At 42.7% G+C, this 16,100-nt stretch overlaps 1 protein-coding gene across 1 annotated transcript in view; it reads right to left on the bottom strand.

Annotated features, from left to right (window-relative positions):
• Nucleotides 1–16,100, bottom strand: part of Panx1 (pannexin 1) — a 40,391-nt gene that overhangs the window by 6,537 nt on the left and 17,754 nt on the right. Inside the window, exons 2-3 of the mRNA XM_005337190.5 lie at nt 12,859–12,998; nt 412–635 (exon numbers count right to left, since the gene is read on the bottom strand). Coding sequence (XP_005337247.1) covers nt 412–635; nt 12,859–12,998 — 364 coding nt within the window. The remainder of the gene's footprint in view (nt 1–411; nt 636–12,858; nt 12,999–16,100) is intronic.

Genomic DNA, 16,100 nt, shown 5'->3' with positions numbered 1-16,100 from the left:
TTAATAACAAGAACTAGAGGAAGAATACAAGAAGACAAGGCACTACCAACTTTTTTTTCCCATTTCTTTCATACTTCTTTTTCTGTTTGATTCTCAAAATCCTCTGTGCTTTTCCAAAGAGGAAGCTGTATACAGTACCTTCATCTGCTGCCCCTGTGAGAACTACATATAAAAAGGAGATGCTGACATTTTACTTAACAAGGATGGTGTCTTGATAGATGTTGGGAACATATGGGTGGATACACTTTGGGGAGAGTGGGTGTTTCTGGCTCCCATAGACTGTCACTGGGTGGATGACGCCTCTCCCCTTCCATTTACAAGCAGAGGGCACTCTAAGGGCAGACTGGCAGGAGAAAGGCAGAGAATGAGTACTACCGAAACTGTTGAGCTACCTGCTAGGGGCTAAGTTACCTTTGCCCTATGTTCTCATTAACACCTGGAACCGGGCAGGCACCATCTCTGAGATCCAGATCACGTGCACTCCTTGCAGCCTTAATTGCTCGGTTGTAAACTTTGTCAAGTTCTTCCATGATAAACTTCAAGTCTGAGCAAAGATGAGGAGCAGCTGTGAAACGCCAGAACAACGTGGGCAGGTACAGGAGGATGGCAAATAGTAACAGGATGTAGGGGAAAAACTGAAAAACAAGAGGGCAAAACATAGGCTTAACAGGCTCCTGTCTGGTAGTAACAGTCACCTAATCTGCTATGTGTGGCTCACTTCTTATTTTGAGACAAATGTGCATGCCCCTGCACTTATGGAAACTGGGTTTATTACTTAGTGACAATTGCTTATGGCTAAATGCACCTGTCCAGCAAAACGTAACCAAAACTTAATTTCACAGATATTAATTTGAAATAGTCAACAACAATGTGACACAGTATTTTCTTTCTAATCATAGAAGAAAAAGAAAAAAATAAATAAAATCACTCTCATGTCCTAAAGATCAATCTCTGAAAAAAAATTCCAATAAAAAAAAAACAAGTGAATGTCATAACAGACTACTGGATTTTTTTGAAAAATCATTTATTATAGGTTTAAGAAGCAACTAAGGATTAAAACTCTGATTTTCTTTACTCTCTGGAATCTGGTAAAATGTCAAAGAAACATGTAACCTCACCCAAAACAAATGAGAAAAATTCTGGCTTCAGTGATTATCTCAATAAGACAGCTGGAAAAAGCAGTGCAAATTCACAGAAATGGAAGGAACCATTAGTGCTAGAACAAACCAGGAAGATCCAACAATCCAGCCCCCTCATTTTACAGTTGAACAACCTGAAGTCCAGAGAAGCCAACCACCACAGGCAACAGAATCGAGAAGAGGGCTCTTGGATATGAGGTACACATAAAACAGAGGAGAGGGGATTTGGAGTCAACAAATGTCAGAGGCGACTTGGAGCCTGGCCCGCCAGGGTAGGAAGGCTAAGGAAGATCTGACCACAGCCAGCAATGAGCTTGATTGAAACTCAGCTTTGTGTTCAGGAACAGTGAGGTCACTAAGCCTCTAACTCTCAGTGTCACTCCTCATGAAATGGACATGAATACGGGTGTGGGGAAGATCAGATCAGATCACATATGAAAAATGCTTCGCATGGTACCTGGCATGTAATAGGCACTAAAATATGCCAAAACCAATAGAAGGGCTAGACAGGTGGGTGGTTATTTTTAGCTCTCACAATGACCCTAGCAGAGCTATATGGATTGCTCCATTGCCCAAAGGAAGAGAGGAAGCTCAGAGCAGTTTCTCGCCCCAGATCCCAAAGCTGGTAAGCTGGTAATACCTCTCACCCTAGAACCATGCCTTTTGCATCCCAATATACTCTACTTCAATTTACTTCTCTGGAAAAACTCTCCTTACCTTTGGAGTGGCCTGACTCCACAGTTCTTTGGAGTGGTACCTGGAAGAGGCCACAATGGCCTTGAGATGATGCAAACCCTGACCCCAGCATCTGTGGGAGTGGCCATCAGAGCCCACTCCACAGCTCTCTCACTAACTGCAGCTGCACAGAAGACAGTATAGTTCCCATGACCTCATCACCATTCCCCCTGTAAGAAATGGATATTGGCACACCACTAAGAACCATGCTCCTGACTTTCATCTGGATTTCATAGTTTTTCCATCTTTGTCCTCTTTCTGTTCCAAGACACAGTGCCAGCACCCAATGTAGTTAGTTGTCCTGTCTCCTGGCTGTCCTTGGTTTTGTGAAAGTTCCTCAGTCATTGTTTCATGGACAATTTTTTTTTTTTTTTAAACAGAAAGGAGATCAGTAGATTACAGGAGGAAGACCAGGGGGAGGGAGGCAAGGAGAGATAGGGGAGGTGCTGGGGAACGGAACTGACCAAATTATGTTATGTATATGTAGGAATATGTTAGGATGAATTCTACTATTATGTATAATTATAATGCACCAATTAAAAAGTTAATTAAAATGTTCTAAGTGTATAAACAATACACATATATTCACAGGGAAAATGGGATTACATTCATGTAAAGTTATCAAGACATTTTAAAAACACATGAAGGATCCACTAGATGGTTTAATAACTCTCATACATTTGAAGTAGTGAAGAATAAACAATATTCCAGGGTACCTGTGATTTTGGTGGTGACACTACCATATGTTGTTACCTACATACAATTTTTTTAATGTTAAATTTTAGTGAGAAGTGAATGAAAAATAAAGCTGTTATTTATTTTCCTGTTCCCATTCATGGACGCCCAGTGCTATTAGGACCCACATTAGGAATCCCTAAAAAGGGGGAAATGAACAAAACGACCCTGAAACTTTATAAAGCCCTCTCACCAAGGCAGTGTTACTTTGGGTTCTGGCATGGAATAGGGTTTCTCAAAATTATTAACCCAATCTGCAAAGGGTACACCAAGTCATGTGTGGCAGGCTACAATTAGTTGAATTTTGGCTGCATAACTCAGAGTTGGCTCTAAAGAGAAACAATGCTCATTCAATCCCCGCCTACTCTGATGGTTGTCCATTAGTATAAAAATGGAACTGCATGACTGTGCTGCTTTCACAACTAAGAAAGCCTGGCATTTCCTCTGGGAACCACAGGGAAAATTATTTCGAACTTGGGCTTGTGAAATGTTTTGTATGTCACTTTTGTTTCAAAGCTATTTGAACAACAGCATTTTACCTCAAACTGTTCTCCTAAATTAAAAAGTGACTGTTTATGGTCTGTGGCAATTTTTCTAACATGCCCAAGCTATGCAATGATTATTAGTACCAATGAACAGTTCAGAAAAGTTTATTGTAATTAGAAAAACAAATATTTAAAGGTATTACATATTGAGTATTTTCCTTTTTCCTAAATCATCTTGTACCCTGATCACCTCTGTAGGAATGTAGCTGAACACTCCATTTCCTGATTTTCCCCAAGCTAAACTGCTTTGCTGCCTGTCAAAAATAAGACGGCCAACTTTCAGTGAGACTTTAACAAGGTAGTAACATCAATTCAACTGAAATAGAAATCCAGAAAGCATTAAATCATAGTCTTTAGAATCCTTTCATCCAAACAAGGAATATAGAAGACATGCAGTGCTTTGAGAGTGATTTGTTCATAGGCTCCGTCTACTCCATGTTAAGTCTGAGATGCTCAGCATCTCTTAAAACCGTGATTGTACTATTTTGTAGGATGTATCAGTTAGTATTGAGCTCTTCTAAGACAGTGAGACACTAAGCAGCTGTTCCAACAATCTTCAGTCTATTTGCTTAAAAATTTCTGTTGCTTCTGGAAAGGGCTGTAGTTAGAATAAGAGAACCTCCAGGTGGAAGAATCCTTAAAGGTGATCCAGAATACCCTCCCTCCATGGTAAATCCCTGCCACTCTATCTAAGGCAGAGAACCATCCAAGTAGGATGAATCACTCATCTCTAGAATGCATATGGTCTTGTCTTATGGGTTTAAACACAGATAGGTGAATTTACTCAGAAACAACTTCCAGGGACCTGCTTTGCACCATAAAGCAGACAGAACACATGCCCTCTCAGACTAAGTACAAGATCTGTCCCAAGATCACAAAGCATGAAGAATTAAATAGCTAAAGCATAGAGCTAATGGCCCTAGAATATGTAGGTACTAAATACTGAGGGAATAAAAAATTTCTGAGAAGGCCACAAAAACTTCATAAAAGAGGTAACAAATACCTGAAGTATGTCTTAAAGTATATAGGTAGGTAATAAAAATTAAAACAAAAATAAAACAAAATCTTATTGTGTTAAGACTCAGTCATTGGATTAGAAACCACTCTAATTGCTATGAGATTGTCATATTAATTACGTATACAATGACCCCATTTCCAAATAATGTCATATTCTGAGGTTCCAGAATGACATGAATTTTTAGGGGACACCATTCAACCCAGAACACTCTTCCAGCCTCAGTTCTTTCTACTTTCTCATTTGTGAGCTTGTTTGTTTATTTTGATGTCTTAGATGGCTGAGAATTCAGAGGAGAAAGGCTTCTGAGCAGGGGAGGATGGATTCCCACAGGGCAGCAAAGGAAGAGACTTCACTCAGGTCTGCATGAAAACAGAAATTAAGGCAGGGAGTTCCCTCCATGGAGTCTTGTCAACTAGTGGTGGTGAGTGTCTTTAGGATTCTAGATCAGGAGTCTGCAAAGGTTTTCCTTTAAAGAGTTGAAGAGTAAATACTAGAGGCTTTGTGAGCCATACAAGTTTCTGTTACAACTATTCAACTCTGCCATTATGATATAAAAGCAGTCACAGATAAAGTATAAATAAATGAGGAAAGCTGTGTCCAAAAAAGCTTTATTTACATAAAAAGAATAGGTTTGGCCTGAGCATAGGTATCATGGTTTGCCAACCCTGGCTCTGGATTCTTGCTTCTCAAAGATTGGTTTGGTCCACAAAACAGTAACTTCAGTTATCTCTGGGAGGCTGTTAGAAATGCAGAATTGGAGGCCCCCATCAGGCCTACTGAGTTGGAGTCTACATTTTCACAAGATGCCCAGCTGATCTGCACGAACACAGAATTTGAGAAACAGCAATCTGCAAGAATGGTGCCCATGTTGGTCTCCATTCCAGGCTGGAAGCAGCAGAATCTCCTGTGAAGCTGATGAAATTTCCAGAGATTCCAATCTAATGGTCTCGGTGGGACTCAGGACCTTGTATTTTCACAAGCCCCCTCAGGTAATGCTAAGGAAACCTGTCTGGCAGCTTCAAGGACTCTTCTAACTAAGTTTCTGTGAAACTACTTAAGGGAAATAAAGGAAGATTTGCCCACTTTGTTTAACATTTTTTATTCTTGTTGGTTTTATTTTTCGTTTTCTGTTTCAGGCGGAAATCTTACAAATAGTTGCTTGTCTACACTCTAAACTTCAAGAACAGAACATAAAAAAAAAAAAAAAAAAAAGGCTAGTAATAAAGCAGTCCCAGAGCACCACCTGCTGGTGTTTCTGAATGCACCCACACCTCCAGCCAAGACCCCTCTCCCGCTCTACTGGAGGCCATCAGCACTGAATGGAGAAGGGGGGGGCAGAAAAAGGAGAAAAGAAAAACAACGGAGGTGGAGAGAAATTGTGCCACTGACTATACCAGTGCCATAAGCTCTCTACACTGATTCTCACTTCTATTTTACAATGAATAATGTCTTTGGTAGGATTTGAGTCTCCAGGTTTTAACTTCCACATCAGAACTGAACTGAGGAGTGTTTAAATAAAAACTGTGCCATTAACTGTGCCGTCCTTAGTCAGACTGCCCTGGAGAACTAAGTCTGGTTCTGCACTAGGACACACAAGCCACCCCATTCCTCCTTTCTGCATGAGCATCCTGAGCACTCACTATGCGCATGCTATGCTTTATCCCAGGGCATAAGATGAACAAGATCTGGGCATGGGCTATCTGCATGGGACTTATAGACCTCTAAATAAAGAATTCACAAAGTAGAAAGGGAAAGGGGAAAAAGCTGGTCCTGCCACGGGGACATCTGGTAGGTCTGATGACAGGAAGCTGAGAATGCTCTCATGACAAGCTTTCATTTTCTCTGAAAGCAGTGGGGGAGGTCTTCTGAGGGCAGATGGCGGAGGCAGGGACTAGGCTGTTCAACTTTAGTTCCAGATAACCAGTTTGGAGGGAGGAGGCAGTGGGAGTACATGGATGAAGTGAGAGGAGGTGCAAGTCCTTGGAGATGATGCAGAGAATGGGCGATAGGGTGCCATGCGGGAAGACACAGAAGTCACCTCAGGGTGGGGAAGGAAGCGTCACTACCAAAATCCTGCACAAATGATAAAGGGGTGATTGGGAGGATGACAATATGAGGAGGACTGAGAAAGGTGCAGTCAGCATTTCAGAACATCCAAGGAGCTGGGCTTCTATTGAAGGAAGAGCAATCAGGGTAAGAAACAAGGACATGGGAAGAAAATACAAACCTCCATGATCATCCTGAACTAAGGGCCTCCTGGTCAACTTTGGGCTCCCTCCCTGGGTACAGCTAAAGCTTACCAACTGGCAACTTTCACCCACAGGTGGGTCCAGGTTTCTGAAGCCACAGAAATTAAACCTGTATCTTTTCACATGTAAAAAACATCTGAAATCTGAGGGAGATGCTGTGCCCTCCATCAGGTGGCTGTGGGACCTCAGATAAGGCATTCACTGCTTTGGCCTCACCTCTGAGCGATAAAGAGCCTGAAGAGAGATGACCCCAAACCAGCTCAACAGCCTTAAGTCTGCTGAAGGTAGAGAGGCCAAAAGAAGACCAAAGGGAAAACCTTTTTCAACTTGGAAAAGAATCTAGCAATTCCACTTCCAGGTATATGCCCAGGAGAACTGAAAGCAGGGACTTGTACAGATGTTCACAGTAGCAATATTCACAAGGGCCAAGTCAAGTGTCCCTTGATGGATGAATGTATAAATAAAACATGGCATAAACTTATAAGAGAATGCTATTCAGCCTTAAAAAGGAATGAAATCTTAAAACAAGCTACAATATAAATGGACCTTAAAAACATTATGGTAAGAGAAATAAGCGAAACACAAAAGACAAATGTATGATTAACTATGTGATCTATCCAGAGTAGATAAATGCCTTTTTTTTTTTTTTTTGTACTAGGATTGAATCCAGGGGTGTTCTACCATTGAGCTATACCACCAGTACTTTTTATTTTGCAACAGGATCTCACAACTTAAGTTGTGCAGGCTGGCTTTAAACTTATAATCCTCCTGCTTTAGTCTCCCAAGTAATTGGGATTACAGTTGTACACCACTGCACCTGGGTAAAAATTGACAAATTCTTAGAGACAAGAAATGGCAGCTCCCAGGAGCTGGGGAAGGAGCAGTTGTTTAATGGGCATAGGGTTTGGAGTTTCAGTTTGGGAAGATGAAAGAGTTCAGAAGATGGATAATGGTGGTGACTGTAGAGCAACATGAACTTAATGTACTTAATGTCACAGAAAACTACATGCCTAAAAATGGTTTAAAAGGTAGAATTTTATGTTGCGTATATTTTACAAGAAAAAAAGAGAAACTCTGAAAAAGATCAATGTAGGAATAAAAGAGCTATGATTACCAACTCTGACCTGGCTAAGAAAACCACATTAATGTTCACACCTGGAAGAGGTGTATTCTTCTAATTAGGTTGAATCTTGATTTATCTCTAATACACCTGTATTAGTTTCTTAGCGTTGTGGCAACCAAATCCCACAAACTAGATAGTTTAAAACAACAGAAATATTTTCTCTCACAGTTCTGGAGGCTAGAATTTCAAAGTCAAGGTGTTGCCAGAGTCCTGCTCCCTCCCAGACCCTTCCTTGTCTCTTACAGAGTTCCCTGTGGCAGCACAGCTCCAAGCTCTGCCTCTGTGGCCATGTGGCCATCTTCTCCCCAAGTGTTGTACTGGATCAGGGGCCCATGCTACTCCAGAATGAATTCATGTTAACTTATTACATCTTCAACAATTCTATCTCCAAATAAGGTCTTGTTCTAGGGTCCAGGGGGTAAAGAGTTCAGCACTTTTTAGGGGACACTATGACACCCCAACTGTGGGGTTTATCTAAGTCTCAATCCTAACCTCACTTGCCCTTTTGGCAACATTTAACACAGGTTATTATATTGACACAAGACTGCTTTACAGGATCCCCTGCCCTTCATTCACGTAGCACACGCTTCTCCTTCTCTCCACCCCCAGCTCTCTATCTCTTCTATTCTCCATGTTGAGTCCCCTTGTAGACTTTGCCCCACTAAAACTCACTCCCTTGGAAACCCCTCCAAGTCCTGCAGCTTTCCACACCATCTGTCTCTTGAAAGACCACAACATTTATAGCTCCAACTCACCCTGCGATCTCCAGATACCATACCCACTATATACTTGGCACATCCTGTGAGCCATAGAGCACCTCCGATTTAACATGGTCAAGCAGGACTATCTGGTTGTCATTCAAAACCTGCTCCTTCATTAGGCTTCATCAAAGCAGTGCATGGCCTCACCTCCACCCACCGCTTGCAACCAACCTTGTTTATGTCTTGGATTCTAATCTTTCCCTTATTCTTCCACATCCAATCAGAACATTTTGTTGTTTCTACCTTCTAAGACACTAAGAACCTACCCACTTCTTAACACCTCCACTGTTACTGTGTTAGCCCAGGGGTAGGCAAACTGCTGCCCCTGAGTCGAATCTGTTCACAACCCATCTTGTACATATTGTTTAATTTGGCAGAGCTGAGTAGCCACAATAAGGACTGTGTAACTTACAAAGACAGAAATACTCTGCTATCCCGCCCTCCACAGGAAAGTCTGCTGACCCCTGACCTAAGCACTTGATATCACCTTTCACTATCCTTTAGGGTAATCTTCTAATCAAAAAGTGCTGCTTTTTATTTGTTCTGTGCCTTCTCAGAAATATCGGCTTCTCTTCCCTTCTGTTCCCTGATCAGAACCCTCTCTCTGTGCCCAGCTAATGGTTCTCTCTCTGCCTCTACTCTCACCAACACACCACCCTAAGGATGAACTCTTGGAACCACCAGGTTCACCCTGCTCAGGCACCTGCAATGGCTCCCATGTTCCAGCATTTAGCCTGCACACCTCATTAGCTCTCACAGATCCTCTACAACCTAGCCCACCTTCCAGTCAGTCAAGGCCCCACTGCTTCCCAACAGGACAGGCCTCTCTCAGACCTCTGTACCTTCCCCAGGCAGTGCTTTGAGCTGGTTGGACTCCACACCCCAGCCTCCTCTCTACCTTCTTACTCCATCAGCATTTAGGTTTGTTCAGAACTGTCCTATTCCAAAATCTCTCTGGACCTCAACCTTCCCTACAGTTACTACATAGATTGTTACTCATTCTTCCACTTACTGGGAAGAGAGATTTTTCTGAAAAGGAAAAAAAAAATTGAAGAAATTGTCTACTTGCATCATTTCCTTTCCTCACCTCCCATTCACTCTTCACCCACAGCCATCTGGCTCCTACTTCTGCAATAAAATCCCTCCTGCCACGACCACCCGTGGTTTAATTAAATCCAGTAAGCTCTGATCCACCCTAATCATAGTGGCAGAGAATAACAGAGCTTCCTGCTCCATCTGGAAACACCTTCCTTGGTTTCTAGAATAACCACACTCTTGCTTTCCTATCTAGCTTTCTGATTACTCCCTCTCAGTATCATCTTTTTTTTTTTTTCATTAACTTAAGAGGTATTGGCTCTAAAACAGACACCGTTAGAGTTGACACACAGTGCTGAGGGACAAAGTCAAATGATAAAATATCAGATGAACACCTAAACCAAAAAAAAAAAAAAAAAAAAAGCCATACTCAACCAAATGTTTATTATTCCTTCAAAGATAAAATAACAATTTGACTTTGTTCACCCTAGGGTAATAGACTGTATCGGGTAACTCCAGTTATCTCAATGGCTATGGGCCATGCTGCACAGATCATATATGTCTGGTGAGATTAAGTGAGAACAGAAACTGTTCTTTCCTGTACTAGGGATTAAACTCAGGGGCACTTTCCCACTGAGCTACATTCCCAGCTCATTTTAGGTCTTATTTATTTATTTTTAAAGTTGTCAATGAAGCTTTTATTTTTATTTATTTATTTGTTTATATGTGGTGCTGAGGATCAAACCCAGGGCCTCACACATGTCAGATAGGGCAAAGGGGAGGGAAGGGGAGGGAGGGGGCAAGGGGGTTAAAAAAACAACAGAATGAGAAAGATATAACTACTCTAAGTACATGTATGAAGAAGACACGAATGGTGTGAATATACTTTGTATACAAACAGAGATGAAAAATTGTGCTGTATATATGTAATATGAATTGTAATGCATTATGCTGTCATATATAACAAATTAGAATAAAAACAACAAAAACCACCAGAAAAAAAATATCCCCAGATACAGGTTTAAAAATTTCAGTATAGCCAGATGCATGCCTATAATTACAGTGACTGGGGAAGCTGAAGCTGGGGGACAGCAAGTTCAAGGCCAGCCTCAGCAATTTGATGAGACCCTGTCTCAAAATAAAACCTATGGACTGGGGTTGTGGCCCAGTGGTAGAGCACTTGCCTGGAGTGTGTGACGCCCTGGGTTTGATCCTCAGTATCATCTTATGTGTCTGCTTTGCCACCAAGGAGTGAGATCCACGAGGAAGGGACCATGTCCCTTGGTAGCCCTCTGCTATCAAGCCCACGTCCTAGCTTACTGAGGGCCTTCAATGAACGTCAGCTGAAAAAAAAATTTTTTGCACCTGCTGTTTGAGAATTTGTTTGACTCTTTTATGAAGTTTCCAGTTCTGTGAAATTCTCCACATTTTCATAACTCTTTGAACTCATTAGTAATGATTTAAAATGGGTGTCTGAAGTGGATTTCCTATAGGTCTGTTTCCATTCTGATTTTTTTTCCCTTCGTTTTCCTGCACATCTGAATCTCTGAGTTAAGTTCTAAATACCTTATATGAAAAACCAGAGCACAAATCTGAGGCTGTAGTCAGTGACACCTTCCTCCAGAGAGGACTTATTTTTCCTTCTAGCAGGCAGGTAGACAAACTAAAGACACTGGCAATGCCAGACCTCCTTCATTCCAATGGCACTGAATAATGCAAACCAGGACTCTAGTTCCTGTGAGGGCTAGTTTAATTCTGCATCACCCCTTACTCCCAAGGAATGGCATTTCAGGGTCCCAACCTCCAAATGCAGCAGATCCTGACTTCAATTTCTGTTCCCAGCCCTGTGAATCTGGCAAGAACTCTGCTCATCTGTCCAAACAAGGTAATCTACTGAGAAAGAACTTCTTAGTCTCTCTTGAATGTAAGGTAATCCAAAGCTTGACTACCCACTGACTGTTCCCATACCCCCGCTTCCTTGATGTTAGGAAAATGGGCTGGGAGTCTGCAGGCCTGAGTTCTTATCTGTACAGCTGGCAACTAGTCCTGACTCTTGGGCCTGATCTCTCAAGGTTCTCTAACATGTGAAATGCATCTGGACAAAAACCTTTTGAGTTTCTTCTTGTTCCAAAAGTTTCAAAATCACAAATATTGCTGCAAGCTCTTAAACTAGACAATCCCAGTTATACAATCTTCTTCAGTGGCTGCCTTAATGCCCAACACAGTAGCTGGTTACAACTCTACATTTCCATAACTGCTTTTAATACATGGATGTAAATTTCCACAGCATAGACTGAGATTTACAAAGCTGTCCAACTTCAGGACCTGTGTCTATTTGTGCCACAGATCCTTATGTTATGTTGCCTTGGCTACAAAGCCAGGCAAAGCTGGCAAGGATTCATCCAATGGCTCGGCTGAACATCAAAGAGAAAAGCCCAACCCAAATACAAACAGGAGTCACTGTAGGGCACCACAATGCCAAACTACATTCAATAAACAAATATGATGGAAAACAGGCCTGAGTTACAGCAAACTGCAATTGTTCTTTTCAAAAGGGAGGATAGTGACTGGTCATCCAGCAGTAGTTTAAAGCAAGAGAGAGTCAAACAGAACTTCAGTCTTTCGGTTTTCAGAGCTAGAATTTTTTGCTTTCCTCAGTAGATGAGAATACCTGAAGATATACAAACATCTTCTCATTTCATGAATGACAAAAGAACCAGGGGTTGAATCAATGACAGGCGGAAAGGAAGACAAAGTCCTCCTTTCCTATGCACAGAGAAAACCTAATGTAGTTACTTTATTGCTCACAATGTTCTTCACAAACTTGCTAACTCCAGCCCAGGTTCTTAGCTTCCAATCTCTATGTGTTCCTGCTCCATAGCACTCCCCTGACCACAGAGCTCCTGACTTGCCTCTCTTCTCTATAGGACACAGAACCTAATATTGATGTCTCTTGTGTAGTATCTCTCCTTCCTTGCAAGGCCTGGACCCATCAGAAAGCAAAGGAATCTACTCCAAAAGCCGTGTTGCACCTAGCACTCCCAGAAGGAGTCACACTTTTGGGCTTCTGAATGCCCCAAAAATGCTAGAAGAAGCCAAATTCTATGTTGGTCCTTACTTTTTCCAAGATACCCTGTATGTGACAGAAAAGTCACTGGTGAAGGAGTTTTGCTAAATCCTGACTCTGCTACTCTCAGCCCTGCTCTTTCAAACATTCAGAATGTACTGAGAACCTCCTAGGAACCAGACATTCTGTTGGGTATTAATGGAAAGTAATAGAGACCAACAAGGTGCTTCTGTTATAGAGCTGAAAATCCAAAGCACCTGTGTCCCCATCTGCTATGCAAAGCTGCAGGACCAAGGAAGATTTTGAATTGAAAGTGCTGTGGCTTTATAATCTGAGAAACAGTCCTGTTGGCCATACCTATCCACAAGGCTGTGGACAGGCACAATCTCTCTAGGCTTCCACTTGCTCATCTATAAAACAAGTAGGACAGATTGGAAAGTTTCTCTATTACCTTATGCAGCCACAGTGGAAGGTTTCCAGACTCACTCTGCAGAGAGTTCTTCTGTTGAACAGCAGCCCAGCAATAAGAATCCACAAAGGCAGCCTGACGCCAGGAGAAAGAACTTGGGGAGAAACAGCTTATTTGGGTACCTGAGAAGCAAAACAGATTGTTTGGAATGAATTAAAATGCAAGAGCCTAGACCCTCCCCCACACTACCCACTCCCTGCAAGACTATGGCAGGAAATTAGCCAACAGGACCTTGGGGGCCAGGGCAGAGCTGTGTCTCATAGCAGGCACAGGGCCTGGCACTGAGCCTCCACTTGCAGCCACTGGTCCAGCATGCTCCCTGGTCCACATCAAGCATGCATGGAGTGGGTGTGTCACAGGCATAGGGACCAGCTGCTGGGTCCCTTGTAGGCACAGTCTCTCCCACAACCTATGCAGCATGGAGAGTGCTAAGTGCCTGGGCTTTGACAGAAGTTGTATTTAAACCTGACTCTGCCATTCATAACTGGGTGACTCATAGCTGATAAGTCACTTAGACTTCCAAAGCCTGAATCTAAAAAAAATGAGATTGACATTAACATCTACATTATAGATTCGCTGTGGTGACCAAAAAAGGAGGGCAGTTTTGACAGCACTTATTACAGCGTCTGATTCCCACTAGGAGCTTGGTGTCATACTTTTCTCGGTAAAGTAATGAGTAGTTCTTGGTATTCCTTTAAAGACTAGAGCATGCCCGCCATTCTGCCTTCCCACCCCATGGAGGGGCAGGGACTAGACTTCCCCAGACTTTGGCACATAAAAGGTCTTAATAGGTCACTTCCTCTGGGGAAGTGTGGCCTACACACTTATGGCAAAAGAGGGAAGTGAAGGGTAGGTCATCAAGAGAGCGGATGCTTATAGGAGGAGGAGGTGCATGGGAAAAGCTCTGAGCACCTCTTCTTCCTTGGCAGAGACCTCCATGCCATAGACTTTAAGAACTTGAGATCCTGCATTTTCAGCAATCAGGAAGGCACAAGGCTAACCTCACACTGCTTTTGTATCAGTGTGACTATCAATGCTTCCTATGTATCATTCACCACCAAGCTTAGGAGTATAACAGTAACACAACAGGGGATGGGAAGTTCTCGGGTTACAAATAGATAGCTTCTGGTAAAATTGTTGATAAGCTGCCAGCTTGGGAACATCTGTCCAAATACTTATTCATAAAAATGAACAATGCTGTTAGAATTTCCTAAAAGCCTGTGCAGACCAAAATGTTCTTAAAGTAAAGTTCTCATAGTGAATTAAGTAAAATTATTTCTGTAAGTAATGATGCTTCCAGTTCTATCATGGGATCTCAGGGGCCTTCCTCAAGACAATGGTACAAACTTTTGGAGTAGAAAATAAAAAATGCTAAGCATTTTATACCAAAGTTTTTGCAAAGAAGGAAGAAGATATATATATAGAGAGAAAGAGAGATTGAGGACATGTTGAGCTGCTCAGGAAATGTTTTTCATCTGGAATAGATCAGGAAAAACAAACAAACAAAAATCTAGAGGCAACCAATATTCACTGGATACAGCCAGTCCTTTCCATCATTACCACATTAAAGCTTCCCAGACTAATGGGGAGAGAGAAACCTGTCTCCCTTTTTCCTTGGAGGGGACCAACGCTCAAGAGTAGTCAGGAATCTTCCACTCATCTCAACACTTGTCTCTAGGCTGGTCCCTTCAGCAAGGTTACAACAGAGGAGGTCCCTGGACTTAGTCCTGGTGGAATGGGGTGGTCTCAGAAGGTGTTTTCTCCAAATCACCAGGAAGGGGAGAGCTTCCTAGAGAGGGTCAAGGACAAGCTAGGAAAAGAAACAGATTAAGCCCCAGTACTGAGTACTGAATGGGAAACTAAGTCAAGGAAGTCAAGTCCAGGTATGGGCAGGATCCAAGACAAGAGTAAAAAGCAAGAGCAAAGGAAGGACACAGTTAGAGGGTGCAAAGGACCTGCACATGCTGCTTGAGCAGCACTATGCCTTCACTCACAACAGTCTGCCTAACGAATAGGCACTGTTTCAGAGTGGCTGCTGCTGCTGCTGCTACTGGACTGGGAAGCCTGGGACCTGTACCACCCTGACTGGTGCCTCCAGATGTACTTCTATGTAGAAGTACATATTTCTATCCCATTTACTCTTAAAATAATAATTGGAAGATAAACAAACTTTTGTGTTTACATAGTTTTCTAGTAGTCTTGCACTAAAGAGAGTTTCCAGTCTTTTGTAACTCCACCCATTTAAACTGCTGCCAGATGATTCACCCTAAAACTCCATTCTGACCTTGGCACTCCCTTGGCTCAACATTGCCCACAGGTCCTCCCAACCCACGGTACAAATCCAAACCAGTGCTCCAATCCACTTCACTGGTTGGCATATACTGTCTGACATGTTTCCAAACCTGTGCCTTTTCTCACACTACTGCCTTGGCCTGGAGGGCTTGACCTTCAAAATCATCTGTCAATGTCCCACCCACAATGGCTACCTCAAGGAGCCATCTTTCCAATCCCAGCTCAGACATCACCTGCTCCACAAGCTTCCTCCCCACTGACCTTCCCCAGAACTTTGAAGCCATAAGAGATGTGCAGAAAATCATCTTTAAACACCCACATGTATCTTATTTCCTCTAGTTTTAGAAGTTTTCACAGGCAGGACACATCCCCATCTCTCTCAACTTCCACACCTTCCTGTACCAAACAAAATCTGTCTAGTGCTTTAAAAGTTTCAAAGTACTACCAGAAGTAATGTCTCAATTAACATGCAAGTGTTCACCATCCCACTGGGCATTTGGGGAAACGGCCCCATGAGAGCCTTCAGCCAGACTCCTGGGCTTTGCAAGGCCATGCAGCAGCTAAACGAGCACTCCAGGGTTTCCAGGAACAGCTTCAGTGAGATGCGCACTGCTTTTCACAATGTACAGAAGTTGTGAGTTTCAGGTTTACACCCTAAAGGACAAAGAACACTCCTACTTGGCTGAAGTGTTGAGGCAGTTGTGGGCTTTACACTCATTCATCTGGCTAAATATAACAAAAGACCTTGCAGTAGAAATGGGTGTTCACTGGGTCCTGTGGAGGTAGCCTCAACATCTGCTGAGTGGCCTGGACCACAGGTCTTTCCCCAACACCCTCTAGGTACCTCCACCTGGAGCCCAGGCCATGGTCACACCTTTCTGAGTGGCAGCCCAGTTGGCCCTTCATGTAGCCTAGACCTGTAACTGTGGCTG

Source organism: Ictidomys tridecemlineatus, chromosome 4 (genome assembly GCF_052094955.1).
Source record: "Ictidomys tridecemlineatus isolate mIctTri1 chromosome 4, mIctTri1.hap1, whole genome shotgun sequence".
Classification (NCBI taxonomy): Eukaryota; Metazoa; Chordata; class Mammalia; order Rodentia; family Sciuridae; genus Ictidomys; species Ictidomys tridecemlineatus.
This window is presented reverse-complemented; position numbering and strand designations above follow the sequence as displayed.